Source organism: Sinocyclocheilus grahami, unplaced genomic scaffold (genome assembly GCF_001515645.1).
Source record: "Sinocyclocheilus grahami isolate Dianchi unplaced genomic scaffold, SAMN03320097.WGS_v1.1 scaffold347.1, whole genome shotgun sequence".
Classification (NCBI taxonomy): Eukaryota; Metazoa; Chordata; class Actinopteri; order Cypriniformes; family Cyprinidae; genus Sinocyclocheilus; species Sinocyclocheilus grahami.
Genome location: NW_015505526.1, coordinates 826,905 through 846,933, shown reverse-complemented (window position 1 = coordinate 846,933; position 20,029 = coordinate 826,905). Strand labels below are relative to the sequence as shown.

Genomic DNA, 20,029 nt, shown 5'->3' with positions numbered 1-20,029 from the left:
GATTTTGTAGGTGAGTAAATCAGCATAGGAAATAAACAAATTACAAGCATAGATAAATATAATAGAACAAAGATACAAATGAAATAAACAGTGCTTTGTATTTTTAAGGCAAGTCTAACAGTATTCAGGTACAGAAATTTAATAATCAAATGCAAAATAACACTGCATACTCGTCACTGTATAAATTAAATCTTAATAAATCTGTGTTAAAGCTACAAAAGAGATTTTTCTCTGTGTTTTGTTGTTTGATTAACATGTCACAGCAAGCAACAGGGACGTTAAACTGCTGTGAATATATTGTTATCCTCTTTCTTTCTCAGTTTTACCTAAGCAACTGTGTTTAAAAGGATTCTTGCAGAGACATGCATTTTGAAAGTTCACGCATATGTGTAATTTCAGGCACAAATAGTAGCGGAAGTGAACGGAACATCTGCGTGGCTCTCACAGTGTATACACTGCACTTTCCAAAGCACTCGGGAGCTGTTGCTAGGCAACCGTGACCTGTGCTCTCCTCGACGATGCAGAAGTTTCAATAAAGGATAAATGGATTTCCAGTACTGAAAATCCCTTGCAGTAGCTCTGCTACTAAAGTTATTTAAAAATGGGTATCCAAGGCTCGCAAAATCGCTAGCCCGACGTCCCGGGGCTATTGTGTTTTCCAGTCGGGCTACCAAAATGTATCACTGCCCTGCCCAACTGGCTATCTTGAATAGTGATATAAAAATCCCTTCCTTGATTCGCATCGTTCACTCGCTTGTAGGGGTGAAACGGATCATAGTTTATCATTTACACGTGTTTCTAAGTCTTACCAATTTAAACATTCAAGCATTTTAAACCATTCATGCGCATGAAGAATTCAGTTCGGTGCTCGCACGCACATGCTCAAAGCGCTCACATACAGATCGGCATTTCAGGCAGAGCACAAACACAGAATTGATTCTTCTTTCGCTTGAATGGACACATATACGCAAAACTATCTCAAAATAACTATCTCGGTAAGTATTTTCATGTCTTAAATGAACATAAACAGTGGAGAAAGAAATCGCACGTGCATCATTATATTGGAAACGTGCATTCGGTCTTAAAGGGGCAGCAGCATATAAATACCTGCTGTTTAAGCACCACCTGCTGTCAGATTTGCATCTCATTCAGCCCGTCTGCTGTTTTTGTTTCGTTCAGATTTTTTATGTAGCATCACAAAGCTAAAGTCAGACAATTTTGTTTTTGTTTCAAATTTAAAAATTTTACAATCTAAATAGCATGTATGCAGCATCTTTGTTTGGATCGTGATTAAAATACACAGGCAAAACCTTAGTTTACTTTCATGGAGAAATTTATTTTATTTGTATTATTTATTTGATTTGGGATTTGTTTTAAAATTTCAAGTTAGTATATTGTTTGACATTTTCAATTTCACAAAGTAATGTACATTTGGTCTGAGAAATAACAAAAGGACACCTTTTTAAAATCTGTCTTAAATCTAATTTTGTTAAAAAAGTAATTGTGAGAAAATTGTATTGTGAAATCTGTATCGTGAATTATATCACATCGTTGAGTGAATCGTTACATCCATATATGCTACTAGTTTTTGCTGTGGTATCGTAGTAAATTGTTATTTAAATAATAAGTCTATACTTGAATAAAGAACCATATTTTTTTTGCTCATCTGAAAAATTATCAAATTATCCACTCAAAATGTGACATGATAATGTAATATAATCCGAACCGTGAGATTTGTGATCCGTTGCACCCCTACTCTCCTACTCTCTTGTTTGAAGAAAAAATAAAATATCTTTTGTTCGGGCTAGTTAAATTAATTTTTGGGCTACCAAAATCAGAAGAATGCCTGCCCGAAGGGCTACCAGGGATTTTGAAATTGTGCGAGCCCGGGTATCTATGTACAGCTGTCGCATCCGGCATAGACGCGGTGTCTTTGTGTGAGAAAAGAAAACTATCAGTGTAAATCAGCAGGCCTATACTAAACATCGCACATCCTGCGATGTGACTATCGTGGATGCACACATCGCGATATCGATGCTGAAACGATATATTATGCAGCCCTAGTAGCTAAAATAAATTGATTGCAACCACTTACCTTAAAAAAATGTAGTCAATTCAATGAATAATTTTTCCAGTGTGACTGTTATACATGCAGGCCATTCCGGCGGATGACGTAGGATGCATGCGTCACACATGCGCCGGTAATTAGTGATGAGCGCGGAAGAGAGACAGCAAAACAAAAAGCCGGTCACGAATTAGAAGCACAAAACCAGGATTTGTAAAGAAAAATGTCAGAGGATTTTGATATTAGCCAAGAGGAGACTGGTCTATCTTGAATAGTGATATAAAAATCCCTTCCTTGATTCGCATCGTTCACTCGCTTGTAGGGGTGAAACGGATCATAGTTTATCATTTACACGTGTTTCTAAGTCTTACCAATTTAAACATTCAAGCATTTTAAACCATTCATGCGCATGAAGAATTCAGTTCGGTGCTCGCACGCACATGCTCAAAGCGCTCACATACAGATCGGCATTTCAGGCAGAGCACAAACACAGAATTGATTCTTCTTTCGCTTGAATGGACACATATACGCAAAACTATCTCAAAATAACTATCTCGGTAAGTATTTTCATGTCTTAAATGAACATAAACAGTGGAGAAAGAAATCGCACGTGCATCATTATATTGGAAACGTGCATTCGGTCTTAAAGGGGCAGCAGCATATAAATACCTGCTGTTTAAGCACCACCTGCTGTCAGATTTGCATCTCATTCAGCCCGTCTGCTGTTTTTGTTTCGTTCAGATTTTTTATGTAGCATCACAAAGCTAAAGTCAGACAATTTTGTTTTTGTTTCAAATTTAAAAATTTTACAATCTAAATAGCATGTATGCAGCATCTTTGTTTGAATCGTGATTAAAATACACAGGCAAAACCTTAGTTTACTTTCATGGAGAAATTTATTTTATTTGTATTATTTATTTGATTTGGGATTTGTTTTAAAATTTCAAGTTAGTATATTGTTTGACATTTTCAATTTCACAAAGTAATGTACATTTGGTCTGAGAAATAACAAAAGGACACCTTTTTAAAATCTGTCTTAAATCTAATTTTGTTAAAAAAGTAATTGTGAGAAAATTGTATTGTGAAATCTGTATCGTGAATTATATCACATCGTTGAGTGAATCGTTACATCCATATATGCTACTAGTTTTTGCTGTGGTATCGTAGTAAATTGTTATTTAAATAATAAGTCTATACTTGAATAAAGAACCATATTTTTTTTGCTCATCTGAAAAATGATCCGATCTGTGACTCAAAATGTGATATGATAATGTAATATAATCCGAACCGTGAGATTTGTGATCCGTTGCACCCCTACTCTCTTGACTTGTTATTTGAAGAAAAAATAAAATATCTTTTGTTCGGGCTAGTTAAATTAATTTTTGGGCTACCAAAATCAGAAGAATGCCTGCCCGAAGGGCTACCAGGGATTTTGAAATTTTGCGAGCCCTGACAGTAGTAAACTTTGAGTACACAACAAGTTTACATCAATATTTTTAGCTTCAAGTTAGTATATTGTTTGACATTTTCAATTTCACAAAGTAATGTACATTTGGTCTGAGAAATAACAAAAGGACACCTTTTTAAAATCTGTCTTAAATCTAATTTTGTTAAAAAAGTAATTGTGAGAAAATTGTATTGTGAAATCTGTATCGTGAATTATATCACATCGTTGAGTGAATCGTTACATCCATATATGCTACTAGTTTTTGCTGTGGTATCGTAGTAAATTGTTATTTAAATAATAAGTCTATACTTGAATAAAGAACCATATTTTTTTTGCTCATCTGAAAAATTATCCAATCTGTGACTCAAAATGTGACATGATAATGTAATATAATCCGAACCGTGAGATTTGTGATCCGTTGCACCCCTACTCTCTTGACTTGTTATTTGAAGAAAAAATAAAATATCTTTTGTTCGGGCTAGTTAAATTAATTTTTGGGCTACCAAAATCAGAAGAATGCCTGCCCGAAGGGCTACCAGGGATTTTGAAATTGTGCGAGCCCGGGTATCTATGTACAGCTGTCGCATCCGGCATAGACGCGGTGTCTTTGTGTGAGAAAAGAAAACTATCAGTGTAAATCAGCAGGCCTATACTAAACATCGCACATCCTGCGATGTGACTATCGTGGATGCACACATCGCGATATCGATGCTGAAACGATATATTATGCAGCCCTAGTAGCTAAAATAAATTGATTGCAACCACTTACCTTAAAAAAATGTAGTCAATTCAATGAATAATTTTTCCAGTGTGACTGTTATACATGCAGGCCATTCCGGCGGATGACGTAGGATGCATGCGTCACACATGCGCCGGTAATTAGTGATGAGCGCGGAAGAGAGACAGCAAAACAAAAAGCCGGTCACGAATTAGAAGCACAAAACCAGGATTTGTAAAGAAAAATGTCAGAGGATTTTGATATTAGCCAAGAGGAGACTGGTTTTCTTTTGCTAAAGTAAGGAAACTTTGCTTCCTTTGCTCCTGTAAACAAACTCGCGAGACTAGCATATCTCACAGGCGCATGTGCGACGCATACATCCTACGTCATCAGCCAGAATGGCTTGCACGTATTAAATATTGATATTTTTCTTACAAAAACACATGGATTCAGTACAGGAGGCTTTTATTCACCCCCCGGAGCCGTGTGAGGTGCGTTTTATTACGGATACGCATTCTTTATTTGACTTTTAGACTGTTGGGAAAAAAAACACCCACCTACTGCCATTCTAACGCTTGGAAGAGCAAGGATAATTTTTTATATAACTCCGATTGGATTCGTCTGAAAGAAGAAAGTCATATAGGCCTACACCTAGGATGCCTTGAGGGTGAGTAAGACATGGGCTAATTTTGATTTTTTTTTTGGTGAACTAACCCTTTAATAGGATTGCTTTTATTTGGGTTTTGCTGGCCTAAAAAAAGTCAAATTTTCTCTGTATAATTGTATATATTAATTTCTATTTAATTGTCTGTTTGCTGAATTTAGAAGCCTCCCAGGTTGCCCACACAGACAGCAATAAGCAGAGAAACACTACAGTATGGTCACCACGGGTCTGATTCCAGTGGCAGGTCTTCATGAATTTTGGTATTAAAGGTGTCAGATGGTGCTGAATCATGTAGCTTCTGTTTTTTTTTTTTCTTTCATTTTTTCCTTCATATCAACTCTCTTGGAAATGGAAAAGAGAAAAACCACAGAGCGTGCAGTCACGTTGAATTAAAGTGCTAATTATAGAACGTGGAGCTCTGCATCTGCGGCTGCAGTCCGGCTCCAGGCTAATGGATGTGTAAATGAAAAGCGTAACATCTCACTAGCAGTCCAGCTCGGCCATAATGGAATCATTCAGGGTGTGTATCTGTACCACAACATCAGGTGATTCCTGTTTTCTACCTCATAAATGTCAGAGGAATATAGGCAGGAAAAGGTTGTGCTTTTCCTGTCCAGCCACACACACATTGTGCTTTCACCCCTGGGTGATATCAAACTTCCCTTCCTTCTCTCTAAAAGTGTGTCAGAAGAAATAAAATACATTGAATTTTCACAGCTTGGAGTAGGCTTAATTGTGTCTGTTTTTTTAGATTAATTTTTTAGTGATGTTTGCCAGGTCAGGCATTAATATTTTTAGGGTGCACGATATCGGAATCGGCTGATAATGGCTTAAAATGCAAATATCGGCATCGGCCCAATATGAAAAAATATGCCGATATGTCTTGCCGATAAGAGGATTAACTCACACATGCTCAGGGTGTGCTAGCGATTAGATCACATCAGCAGTGTGGTCATTCTTGAAGCAAACTTTTGCCTGAATGGTGATTAGATTCACTGTTTTGGATCCCTGCATTTAATTTGAGAATGCACATACAAGATGATGCGTTCAGTGTGTGATAGACTCAACAGTCACTAGCGTGTGCAGTACCTATGGTGCAGCAGCAGCAGCAGCGACAGCCTCACCCGGGTCCTAATGCCCGTCTGGTAAGGCGTTTTATTTACATAGGGGGGGCGCTGTTGGCCTACTTGTAACATAATGAAAGTAAAATGAAGAAACTTGTGTTTCTGAATAAATAAAAAAATATCAATCTCATAAAATCATGTGTGTTTGGATTTAAAAGTCAGAATCTATGGCTTAGACATGAATAAAAAACATCACAAACATGACACTTGTAAATTAAATAATTTTATATATGGAGATTTAATCATTATGTAATATGTTTTTTTTTTTTTTACGAATTATGAGCTCTAAAAGGTTTTCAGAATTTTTACAACTCATTTGCCTTAGACCATCTACAAATGTATTTTCAAATTTTATCAATTAATTCGAATTTAATGTTTTGCCACGATTTTATATTTTTACCTACTTGTAACATAATGAAAGTAAAATACACATCACGAAGAAACTTGTGTTTCTGAATAAATAAAAAAATATCAATCTCATAAAATCATGTGTGTTTGGATTTAAAAGTCAGAATCTATGGCTTAGACATGAATAAAAAACATCACAAACATGACACTTGTAAATTAAATAATTTTATATATGGAGATTTAATCATTATGTAATATGTTTTTTTTTTTTTTACGAATTATGAGCTCTAAAAGGTTTTCAGAATTTTTACAACTCATTTGCCTTAGACCATCTACAAATGTATTTTCAAATTTTATCAATTAATTCGAATTTAATGTTTTGCCACGATTTTATATTTTTATAAGTCGAGGAATCGCGATTTTGAATACAAATATTATCAAACGTTAGAATTAGACACTTTGACAATAACCGTAAATAGAAAAGAACGATCCAGCCGCATGTCGGCGCACATGATTAACCGCTCCCGTGTGACGCGCTCTGTGAAGGACCGTAAGTTGAATATATCGCTAGGTGCCATTCACACGGAATGCACTTTTGTGTTGACAGAGATGCGACGCGGGCAGTGGAATAGGAAAAAATGCAAGATGGGAGTTGAACATCTTTTAATAACTAGAGCACCGCGTTTTTAGAATGCCGTTTCATGCATGAGACGCTGCAAGAGACGTGAACGCAACAGTCAAACGCGTCCATGTTTACACAGAAAAAACAATGGAAAAGCAGCGCAATCAAATACAAAAAACCTGTAAAGAACTGATACTGTATGTCTGATATTTCATGTTTGCATCATGCTGACAGGCTGAAAACTGCTGTTCATTGTTTTTACAGAACATTTATCAACCCTCTACATTGCGACTAAATCACCCGCATATGCGACTAAATCTTCACTCTGGGCGACTAGATGATGTCTAATATTAGCCAATGGCTAATAAATTCTCAGATTTTACTCGCCAGTGTGTGAGTTAGAGGCTAAGTATAAGTTTAGCACAGATATATTTTCACTCGCCGAACACTCTCTGACTGAGCGCTTTCGAGTTTCACTCTCCATCAAGCGATCTGCGCTGTTTTTTAGTTCATCTCAATAGATGCGCAGCGCACGCAACGTTAACTCTAGTGTGAAGGCGCACGACTCGCCATCGCTTTGTCTCACACACACGCAGAGAGAGAGAATTGACGCGCTACATGTAAATGATATTCTTTGATATACTTTCCTGTCAAAATAACAGTGTTCCTTTGTAATTCTTCAGCTTTTAAGAACTGCCGGGCTCTCCGGTAGTGGATGGAGCTAATGCACAAATGGCAATCTCATTGGCTGGTGCTCACCTATTATCGTCCCTGTTTTGATTTCAGCGAATCACGAGTGAACGCATACAACCTGATTAATATTCATGAATTAATCCTTAGTTCTTTTTTGTATTGTTCTTATTAGTAGAATTCATATCATTATTATCGTATCAGTATTTTTGTTTTTCTCAATTTTTTTTTACAGAAGCACTGATTGACCAAAAAAGCAACACCACCAGTCCTAAGTTCAGTTAAAATGACTAATAGGCATTCATACATGGTTATAAAGTTTTAATTCTAATTACTAAAGTTCTATGATTAAATAATACTTGATTATCATATTATAATGCTTGACTGACTGATGTTAAGAGTGTACTTTCAGATATTTAAAAAACTGCCATTTAACAAACATATATATATATATATATATATATATATATGTATGTATATATATAGCAGTCTGGGGAGTAAACTAAAAAATGTACTAGCCAATGGCGATTCAATTGCCAAGATGTCCGTAGAGGGTTGATTTATAGTTAATAATGGTCTACTGTTGTTTTACCATCAGTCATTATGAAATTTGAATTACGTTGAATTTTAAAGCATTTTTCTCATATTATTTCTGAACATATAATATGTAGCCTATAAGACAAGTTTGTACAAGATGTAGCTGTAGTTCATGCATCTTTTCTGCAAAGATATTTAACAAGTGATTTGTTTAACATTTTCATCATGATTACAACTTAATGTGTGGTGCACATAGAATAGAATTTTCTTTAACTAGAGTGTTAAAGAAAAAGTTACTTGAATCATGTTGTAGTTACATTTTTAAGTTGACTAGTTACAAATCATACAAAATCGAGAATCGGTCAAATGTTCTGAGAAAATCGAGATTACATTTTTTTGCCATATCGCCCAGCCCTACTTAAAATAATACGTTAAGGTTAACACTGCATCTTTCTGGGGAAAAAAATTTATATATCGTGCATCGCTAAATATTATAGAACACTATGAAATCTATTTTATTTTTGACCAAATTCTGTATTTTTCGGCTTTAATTTTCTAAACATTGTTATGTATTTGGTGTAATGCAATGCGTTTATGTAGTTTAAGGTTTAAAAAACACATTATTTTCCACATACTGTACATTATTGTTTCTCCTCTATGCCCCGCCTTTCTGAAACGCGTCGATTTTTATAAAGCTCATCGCTCTGAAAAGCGAGGTGTACGCTGATTGGCCAGCTATCCAGTGCGTTGTGATTGGATGGATACCTCAAGCGTGTGACGGGAAATGTTACGCCCCTTAACATACTGTGATGCTGTGTCTCCCGGCACGACGAGACAAAACCAATAAAACCCATTACAAACGAGGCATTTGTTGCATCCAGTGGGGACATAATTACTGATTATAATGATTTGTGTTTTTACGCGTTGTGTTGAGTATCGCGCTGCGTAAACATAAAAACCATGTCTGCATTTGTGATCTGAGAAACGACAAACAACAAGCGCTACTCTACACTGCTCAAACTCGCGTTTGAATCATAAGTGGCAAATTCTTTAAATATAATAAATGTACTTACAAGGCTGTGAGTCAGAAGCGCCAGACTGTCCTTGCAAAGTTGGAACTGCCCCACTTTATAGAACAGCCTTTGAGCACAGACCCGTTGTAGGCTACTGTGCAGGTTCAGGAAACAGTCCTCCATAAAATGCGTCACACACTGCGACCTTGAGTGAGGAACGGCCGGCGGACTTGAGAACGGCGCGGCCGGTGGATTCGACGAAGGAGCAGCCGGCAGGCTTGCGGCAACCACATGTGACGCCCCCGGGCTGGACTCCGCTTCGTCCACGGTGAAAGCCGATCCGGCGATCCACAGCGTGAAGTTGATGTATTTCCTCAGTGACCAGCACGGATCAGCTCTAGGCATGACGAAGCGGATATCATCCTCTTTTGGAAGACCAAACAAAGTAGTTTTGCTTTCACAACGAAACACAGCGCCTTCACGACATGGCAGCAACAACAATACTACAGCGAGAATCAAAGTTACGCCTTCTTTCTTTGCGTGAACATTTGGGCGGTGTTATGCAAATCTTCCCACATCGTGACGTAGACATGTGGGGGCGTGTTAGAACGAGCCGTTTTAGGAGGGCATGGACAAGTCTTAACTTTTATAAAGAATATCTCTTTGGATTTGAGACTTTAGTCTTTGCAACTTTAGGGATCTTCTTTATGCACCAAGTGCTTATAACAATCCAAAGAGAAAGGAAAAATGTAAATCGCATCATATGACCCCTTTAAATAAAGTTTTAATAATCAAAAAGCATGTATAATTAAATAAAACCATGAAGCTTATACCATTTAACAACAATTTATTAAAAGTTTAACAAAACATTTTTAGGGTTCATGAAATCAGTTTTATTTTATAATTTATTTTAATTTTATCATATTTTAAATTTTTCTGAATTCCATGATTTAGTTAAAATTTTAGTAATTGGAAACCATGTGGAATTCATTTAATTCATAAAGCTTTTGTTTGTTTGTTTTACAATTATAGGGCCAGTTAAATGTTTTATTATTTTTATTAATTTATTTATTTATTTATTCCAAAATTCTGTGTTGTCTGTTTTATGTACATTTATGATTTAATACAAATATCATATCAAAAATGGTGTTAATCATATGAAGGCATAAAACATTAACAGTTTAAAATATAATCAATCTTTTAAAATATAATCAAATGAGAATTAACAATTATTTTTCATTTTAATTTTTACTTATTTACTTTTTATTGATTTATGTAAACAGTTCTGCACAACAGAGGTTTACTGTTAAAATGTAAAAAAAAATAAAGGATTCAAATTATCATCATCATCATAACTTTAAGTACCTTTTTCTGTACAATAGTAATATATTTCTGTCACAGTTTCTTCAAGTTAAACCAAACTTTTATTTTGTCATGAAGATCTTTGAGATTCTTTGTATATGACATAATGACAACATGATTGAACCTGAACATGACTTCTAAGATAATTCAGTCAGACAGGCTGTATTACCTCAGTGGTCTACATTGTTTCAGCAGTGCATTAGGAACAGAATGACTCATTGATGGAGTTCTGGAGATCATCTGGGAGAAAGTACTGCCAAATCGTTCCTGCCCGGAGAAGATGTCCCAAAGTGCAGCTCAACATCTGTGGTGTTTAAACTGCCTTATGTAGAACATAGATCCAGCTAAAAGCTTGTCCTAGTTAACTTGCGAGCGCCGAATGCTTCTGTGCTGAGCCGAGTTATTTTATACGGCCTGGAATTTCATTTGCCTTCATTATGGTACAAAATATAGATAAATTGGAGTAATGGTGTTATTTAGAAGTCAAGGAGAGCAGCAACTCTGACAGAAACATTTGATAAAGATTCATTGAGATGTGGAGAAACATTAACTTGGCTTTATCAGATTTAAAAAAAAAAGCCGTTTCAGATTCACATATACTGTAGGAAAAGTACTACATTTTATAATAGATATTTGTGTAAAACTGTGCAACTGTCTAGTTGCTAAGGTGATTTTAGCATGCTGGTATGTGGTTGATAGAGTATAGTTTAATATTTAATACTGTTAGGGTTTTGTTCAGATCACTAACCCTAATTTTAGAAATGAAATCCATGCTTGACTTTTTAAACCTCACTTTTGATCCACTCCAGTTTTGCTGATGCAACTTTCATTTCAGTTGAAGAGGAAGTGGAAAAAGGGGAAGAGAGAAGGAAAGTTTTCTCCTATGCAGAAACCAGCGGAGACTGATATTTGATTAAAATACCGAACGCGTTTCATTTTTTTCTGTTTATACTGGTTCTTTTTGGACTCCTGCCTTCAAAGTAAATTTCACTAGGAGAAAATTGGTTACCCTGTCGTCTGGAAATGTCATTGCTGCATAAAATATGCTCGCACTGATAATAAGGGATCCATAATTTCCTGCTTTCATCCGTATTTGCTGCTACTCAGCCGCGGCCAGGCTGGAAAATATCCTTCCATTTACAAAACTGGTTAAATATTGACTTGTGGTACATTTGATTTGCCTTCACGGATTAGATGGAGAGTAGTTATTCCAGGGAAACTTTCCGGACCTGATCACAGGTCAGTGTGAATTTCTTCAGAACACATCCAGTTTTCATGACAGTGGAGATGGAGCTCAGACATGTTGGATCTTGCCTGTTCACATAAGAAAAACTTTTCTGCTTTAAGGGGTCCATATTCATTTTGCGAATATGGGCTCTTTCAATTTATTCCTGTGATCAAAGCTGAATTTTCAGCATCATTACTCCAGTCTTCAGTGTCACATGATCTTCAGAAATCATTCTAATATGCTGATTTACTGCTCAAGAAACATATATTATTATCAGTGTTGAAAACAGTTGTGCTGCTGAACATTTCTTTGTGGAAACATGATATATTTTTGATGAATAGAAAGAACAGCATTTATGAATGAAATAGAAATATTTTGCAACATTGTAAATGTCTTTAATAATATAATAAAAGTGTATTTCTTTCAAAATGTCCCTAAACTTAGTGTAGTAGTGTACATATTAGGCTTAGAAGTGATGTTTCTATGTCTACAAATATTGATTGATTAATCCATGTAATTAAGCAGACTGATTTTCAACTCACAAAAGAGGTAAAATGGCTTAAATCAGTAATAGAGCAAAACTCTGTCTGTCTTGCATAAAAACAGAGTTTATCTTTTATTTTGGAGTTTACGTGCTCGCTCTTTTTTTGTGTATCAACATGATGTATAATTGAACAGCCACAAATAACAACCCTTACAGCAGTGGAAGGAGGCTAAATAATGGAGCTTAATCAGGGATCAAGGTCAAAAAGAATGATTATCCACTTCAGGTGTTCAGAGGGGAAGTGTTTTATGAGCCCCAATTTGTCCCTTTGTATCAGCGTCTGTCTCTCATCACTGTAACATTTCTCTGGCGATCTAGAGTAATTAATCTGAAGAGGGCAGGCTGCCCTTCCTTCTCACACGGTCCAGGTCTGATAGTCTGTAATAGTGTTGGGCGATATGCTCAATTTTCATATTGTCCTATTGTCAGCCTCTGAGATCGCAGATACACGATATTATCGTGCTAATTTATTTCATTATTTATTTACTTAGTTTCATTGCCGGAAAGTGAACCAACACCAGCGTAAGGCTAAAAACCGCCTTTTTAATGGTACTAAATTTGTATTTAACATAACAATTCAATCGAAATATTGTAAGTTACTAATTATAATGCTTATATTTCCTGTTATTCAAAAAGCAGCTACAGAAAACGTTTACATTACCAAAGATTTGTTATATTTGTTATAATGCACAAATACTTTTAAAATGCGGAAAAAGAAACATAATGGAACAAATAAGCCCTAATATTAATTAGATAGTATTACTAACCTGATAATAATAATCATCTTGCTATCGTCAGGGGCAGCAGCCACAGGCAATATCTCTGACTATCGTCTATCGGCACAACCCTAGTCTGTAAGTAGCAATGGAGATCAGGCTTGTGCTAAATCCCAATTTGTATACTATTGCAAATTTTAAAAGTATATGTGAAAAAGTATACACTACACTGATGATCAAAGAGTGCATAGGTCCTGACATTGTCTTAATTCAGGCTTATCTTAATATATATTTATGTTTTGTGTTCTGTGTGAGTTTTGATCAACGGAGTAAATGAATCAGGCAGTGGTCTGACAGAAGTGTGCGATAGTTTTTCTCTTCCCTGCTGTAGGATCAGTGACCATGTCAAAATCTGTTCCATTAATGGAAAAATCATCCCTCATGTTCTCTCATCCAGAGATAATGAAGCTCTCTGAAATCTTGCATGGCTTATACTGATGGCTGCATGGGCAAATCTAACAGAGACGGTCACTTGAGGCGATTCACATGTTTTTTTTTTTCCCTGTACGCATGCCTTAGGGAGTGTTTGCTCTGTGGGTTTGTTTTAGAACAGCTGCTAATGCTTGGACCTAGCTGTCAGCATACCAGATAATGTGTTCAGTGAATAGGACAAGCCTGTGAGGTCATTCTGAGCGCTGCCAGTTGGTTTCAAATCTAACAAATGGGTGTGAACTTTTTTTTTTTGTGTGTGTGTGTGGAGCTGTGTTCAAAAACATCTCTTGCCAAATGCATACTGTAATCGCTAATTAGAACTGCGATTTGGCCAAAGAGTCTCTTAGGCCAGAAACAAATACAGGCATAAATGCTTGGCCAACGCATTGCAAGTGTACTGTCCTGTAGTAGATATTTCACATGCATACTTGCAATGTTGTGGCAGACTCAAGGGGCGATAAAAAGAGAACACTGACTTTTCATTTTGGAATGCGTAGTTAGAAGTGCTAATGTAGTTGCGTACAGTCTGTTTCGGGTCTTAGACTTTATGAAGATTGATGGGTCCTTTGAATAATGATATATGAAATCTGTCATATTCATTTCAGATCAAAACAAAGTGATTCATATTTCTTATCTTTAGCATTGATCATATCAGATGACCTAGGGATGTGTTTAAGACTCTGAAATGATGTACAAATAACTGATACTTGCTTTCTATTTTGCAGATTAAGCACAGTTGGATGGGATGCAGTATCTTCAAGAGTTTATGGCACACTGGCCAATTCATGAGTCCCAACTATGGAACAGTGACCGGAGTGTGATGCCACTAATAAAAATGCAGATCAGCCATGCCTCCATTGCTGATCTCCATCAAGGGCTCTCAGATTTTACTGCTGTCTGGGACTCTCCCTCTTCTCTTGGATAGTTTAAATTTCAACATACATCACACCGCACACAAGACCATATTGTTTATGGACAATATCATTCTATCACAAGAAAGATGAAATTTCCTTTTATTAGGAGTCCCAATTAAAACAAAGACACATAAGTTACAAACTCCAGAAAGGGGTAAAACTGAAAGTGTGTACCGTACAGATGAGGTTGCATTATGGCAGCTGAATCTCCTCAAAGGCTGCATTCACGTATCTGGTTCGGAGGAGAGTGATAGTTGAACGATGCAGCGAAGCGGAGGCATCGTCGGGAACAGTGGCCAGCCATGGGTACTGCGGCGAGTACGGCTCACCTGGCTCAGTTTCATGCTCTTCTTCATCCTGGTCTTCTTCCCTCTCATTGCACATTACTACCTCACCACAATCGATGAAGCAGGGGGACCAGATAAGCGCATTTTTGGGCCAAGACCTGGAGGAGAGCTGTGTGAAGCGAAGCACGTTCAAGACCTGTGTCGTATCCGGGAATCTGTCAGCGAGGAGCTTCTGCAGCTTGAGGCAAAGCGTCAAGAGCTCAATGGCGAGATAGCCCGACTTAACCTACGCATCGAGGCCTGTAAACGTAGTATTGACAGTGCCAAACAGGACTTGCTACAACTCAAAAATGTCATCAGCCAGACAGAGCACTCTTACAAGGAACTTATGGCTCAAAACCAGCCAAAACTGTCATTGCCCGTTAGACTTTTACCAGACAGGGATGATCCTGGATACCCTCCTCCAAAGTCGGCCCAAAACTGTCGTTTGCATACTTGTTTTGATTACGCTAGATGTCCACTTACATCTGGCTTCCCGGTCTATGTTTATGACATAGGATCATATCCTTGGGGTGAGAAGTTGGACCCTCTCGTCAAACAAGCCTTTGCCTCATCTGTCAAAAGCAGTGTATATGTGACCGATAATCCCAACATTGCTTGTCTGTACATAGTGCTTGTTGGTGAAATACAAGAATCACCCTCCTCTCCTCCTGCCTCACCCTTAGACCTTGAAAAGCAGCTCAAGGCCTTGCCGTATTGGAGGTTGGACGGCCACAACCACCTGCTTGTACACCTTTCAAGAAAGTCTTTGACACAGAACTTCCTGTACAATGTGAGCACAGGACGAGCAGCAGTGGCACAGTCTACCTTTTTTGAACGTCAATATAGAGAAGGTTTCGACATGGTGGTGTCTCCTCTAGTCCACGCTCTGTCTGAGCCCAACTTCCTAGAGGTGCCTCCGCAAGTCCCGGTCAAGAGGAAGTACCTCTTCACCTTTCAGGGAGAAAAGGTGGAGTCTTTGAGGAGCAGCTTGCTTGAAGCCCCACCACAGTCCTTCGAAGAGGAAATGGAAGGGGATCCACCAGCTGACTATGATGATCGCATTATTGGCACACTCAAGGCTGTACAGGACAGTCACCTAGACCAGGTTCTTGTGGAGTTCACTTGCAAGAATCAGCCCAAGCCGAGTTTACCAACAGAGTGGGCGTTGTGTGGGGAGCGTGAGGATCGTTTAGAGGTACTGAAGGTCTCTACGTTTGCCTTGGTGATATCTCCAGGCGATGGCCAGTTGGTGGCCTCTGCTGGCTGTAGCATGAGACTTTTTGAGGCTTTGGAAGTTGGGGCTATACCGGTGGTGCTTGGCGACCACTCAAAGTTGCCCTACCATCACCTTGTACGCTGGAGTGAGGCAGTCATTATGGTACCCAAGCCTCGCATAACGGAGCTGCACTTTCTGTTGCGTAGCATCTCAGACAATGACCTTCTGGCCATGCGACGACAGGGTCGGTTTCTTTGGGAGACGTACTTCTCCACCTCAGAGAGCATTTTCAGCACCATCCTGGCTAGCGTACGAACCAGCATCCAGATACCAGCAGCACCTATACGTGAGGAGCCTGCCCAGGAGATTCCCCACAAAGCTGGAAAGTTGGCAGGAACCGATGCTAACATGGCTGACAATGGCGACTTAGATCTTGGGCCTGTTGAAGTAGAGCCCCCTTATGCTTCGCCACGCTTTTTGCGTAACTTCACCTACACGGCTGCAGATGTCTACCACACCTGGAATCGTGCACCTGGCCCTTTCCATCTATTCCCACATACTCCGCTGGACCCTGTACTTCCCTCAGAAGCCAAGTTTCTGGGGTCGGGGACTGGTTTTCGCCCTATCGGTGGAGGTTCTGGGGGATCTGGTAAAGAGTTTCAGGCTGCTCTAGGAGGTAACGTCCCACGGGAGCAGTTTACTGTGGTCATGCTTACTTATGAAAGGGAGGAGGTTCTTATGAACTCACTGGAAAGACTAAATGGCCTTCCTTATCTCAACAAAGTGGTGGTAGTGTGGAATTCTCCCAAACCACCTTCAGATGATCTCCTCTGGCCAGACATTGGTCTACCAATTGTGGTGAGCATACAGTATTTCTTGATAATATTTCTTATAGTCATATCTTTTTACTGGGCCAGTAAGCAACCTCCTAGTAAACACCCTAGTAAGATACCTGAACACCCTACCAATGCAGAACACCCTAATATCACGGTGGCAGGTTTAGCACAGGCAGGCACCACTCAAGGAGAAAAAAAATCTTGTTAAGCTTGTTATTAGTCGGAATTCTCCAAGGCTTAAATGTGATAGAAACTCACAAGCATTGCATTCTGCTGTAGATTTGGTCTGCTCTCTCTACTGTCTTTGAAACATAGCTTTCATGTCTCTAGGGCACCAAGCCAAATTAGTTCTGGTGATATTAAAGGAAACAGTGCTGTATTAAGCCCACAGTAAGGTTATACTTTTAAATGAAAACCCAAACAGAATGCCGAAGTACCCCACGTTTCTAACCATCTTCAAGTAGTTTGGAACTTTGAAATTGAGCATCTTTTAATTATGGATGTAAGGTTGCAACGTTGTATTTAATTTTAGACCGTCCCTACACACAAAGCCTTTGCTTTATTAATAAAAAAAAAGGCTTCTGGAAGTATTAAGTTGTTTTGATTTGCATTTGTTGGTTTTATAAGGTCATGTGTCTGGCAGGCCCAGTAAAATCTTGTAATAATGCCATGTTCTACCTCAGTCGTTCACAGTATGGCCTGTTGACTCAACAGATGGGCTTTTTCTCTGCAGGTGGTACGCACAGAAAAGAACAGCTTAAACAATCGCTTCCTTCCCTGGGATGCAGTCGAGACTGAGGCTATTTTGTCAATTGATGATGATGCCCATCTTCGACACGATGAAATTATGTTTGGGTTCAGGTAAGGTTTTTGTGATGCAGAGATTTAGCATAGTATGTTTATTATGGCGGAGCAATTGAACAATGCTTATTATTATATTTTCATGAAAATTACTTTGAGTCTAGTTTAGCCGTTTACATATTTATCCATCTTTTGGCCATTTCAAAGCAAAAACATCAATATATACTGAATACAGTCAAAAGGCTTAAAATGTTAAGATTAACCTTTGATTTTGTGTTGGTGAAACATTACATCCTGAAAATGCAGTTCCTAAATTTTTGCAGATGTTTCTCCCTTGTTAAAGGTATATTTAGGGGGCATTTTTGAGATTATTTGTATAAGATAGTCCCTGTGATGCTGTGGCTCCAGTACTTTTGCGTCTTTTAAAGAAATGTTATTTTGTGAAGGTCATTTTCATCGTAGATATTATTAGAAAAGAATGTGAAACTCCCCATGATGTCACTGCTTTGGGCTAAAGTATGTTTAGAAAGAATAAATTCAGCTTCATGAAGCAAGGAAAGCAAAATATTTATATTGGAGAGACAGTGTAAGTCGAACTGTTTTCTCACCTCAGTCTGTACATTTTAAGCATACCATTTTAGATCAAAAATTTGATGTGATCCAAAGATGTGAAAAGTGTTTTCAAATGCACATTAAAGGGGTCCTATTATGCTCTTTTACAAAGTCTTGATTTTGTTTTGGGGGTGTACTAGAACAGGCTCTCATACTAGGTTGTTCGAAAAACACATTATGTTTCACATATTTTACATTATTACAACACCTCTCTCCCCAGTCTGGCACGAACGGCTCGAATAGTTCCTGTATCAAATGAAGGCCCGCCTTCTGAAATACGAAATGTGCTGTGAATGGTCAGCTGGGCCAGTATGTGCTGTGATTGGTTAGCTGGGCCAGTGTGTGTTTTGTTTGGCAGCACTCTGCGCCTGGTCGGGAAATGTCATGCCCTTACCATAGCTGCATGCAGCTTCAGTGTAAATATTGCGTCGAAATCAAATGAATTTGAGTGCAATTTAAACCCGAATTATTGTAACCACTCTAAGTTCGTCTGCCTTGGGAAAGCTAGCGTGTCTCTGACATAGTGATAACACTCATTGCCTTCTCTAGTGCAGCTCAGCCAGGTCTCGTCCCATTCGTCGATCTTTGTGATATCACAAATCCCGGAAAATATGCGTTGTAGTCCAAACGAGTCGTTCGTTGTAGTTTTTGAAAAGTGATTTCTGTATATCTCCTTTTGAAGTGGACTTTGAGCTTTGTAACTTTGCTCAAACAGCAACATTACAGATCAACTAAAGTTGAAAAAGCATAATAGGACCCCTTTAACATCTGTATGCCCATTTAAATGTGTTTGTCAAGAAAGAGAGAACTGTTGTGGTTTGTTTTTGCATTCAGTCATGTGATGTTGAGTTAAACCAACAGCTGCAGATCCAGTTATTGGTTTGAGGAATTTAAAGCATCTGATCTGATAAAGTCCATGACATTTGAAGAAAACACTGTTCTTCTCTCCTGTGTACATCCATGTTTATTTACATGTTTAGTAGGGGTGTAACGGTACACAAACATGATGGTTCTGAGCTTGAATTTGGAAGCTTTCAAAATGTATTTTATTAACAACAGTAACATGTGCAAAATCTAATTTTTATGTAGAAAATATATTTATTGTATTCTTATTACAGTTTTTTTCGATTGCTTAAACACATTTCTTGAAACTATGCCTCGTATTCTCAAAAGAGTAAACACAAATCCATAACGTCTCACCCAATTCCCCAAGCATCCTATTTTCAGGTCAAAATGAAGCTCTACACTCAAAACCATTCACTCTTGCTGAAAAACCAAACTTTTCCCTCAGACATCACACACAAGCTTTCAAAAACACACACACTACAACATAGTATTACACACTGGTGCTAGGAGCATAGTGTTATAGGGTCCTAGAATGGCATGATGGTGGGGAGTACCCCTCGTTGGCTGATGGCTGCACACATAGTGACATTTGCCTCCACCAGGTGGTCATCTCTGTGTCCTACAAAAATAGAAGCACTCATTACTGTCACACATCCTTTTTACAGGAAAGAATGGAAACATACTGAAACTCTATCTGTGTGTATACAGTGTATGCACTCTAAAGTTACTGTACAGAGCAGTCTTGATGTAAGTACACCTACCTGTTTTCCTCCCTGAAGGTTCTGATGATGGAGGCGACGGTGAAGTGACTCAAATTTGGCTGTACTCGTTGCCCAGCCTCCCTCATAGTCATACCATGGACAAGGACATGGTCAACTAAAGTGGCTCGAATTTCATCTGAGACT

General features: G+C 38.1%; 1 protein-coding gene across 2 annotated transcripts in view; it reads left to right on the top strand.

Annotated features, from left to right (window-relative positions):
* The window catches only part of LOC107548434 (exostosin-like 3), a 36,528-nt gene that overhangs the window by 10,754 nt on the left and 5,745 nt on the right, over positions 1–20,029 (top strand). For both annotated transcript variants that reach the window (XM_016229106.1, XM_016229105.1), the window contains exons 2-3: positions 14,296–16,887; positions 17,599–17,726. In XM_016229106.1, coding sequence (XP_016084592.1) covers positions 14,746–16,887; positions 17,599–17,726 — 2,270 coding nt within the window. In that variant the 5' untranslated portion in view covers positions 14,296–14,745. The remainder of the gene's footprint in view (positions 1–14,295; positions 16,888–17,598; positions 17,727–20,029) is intronic.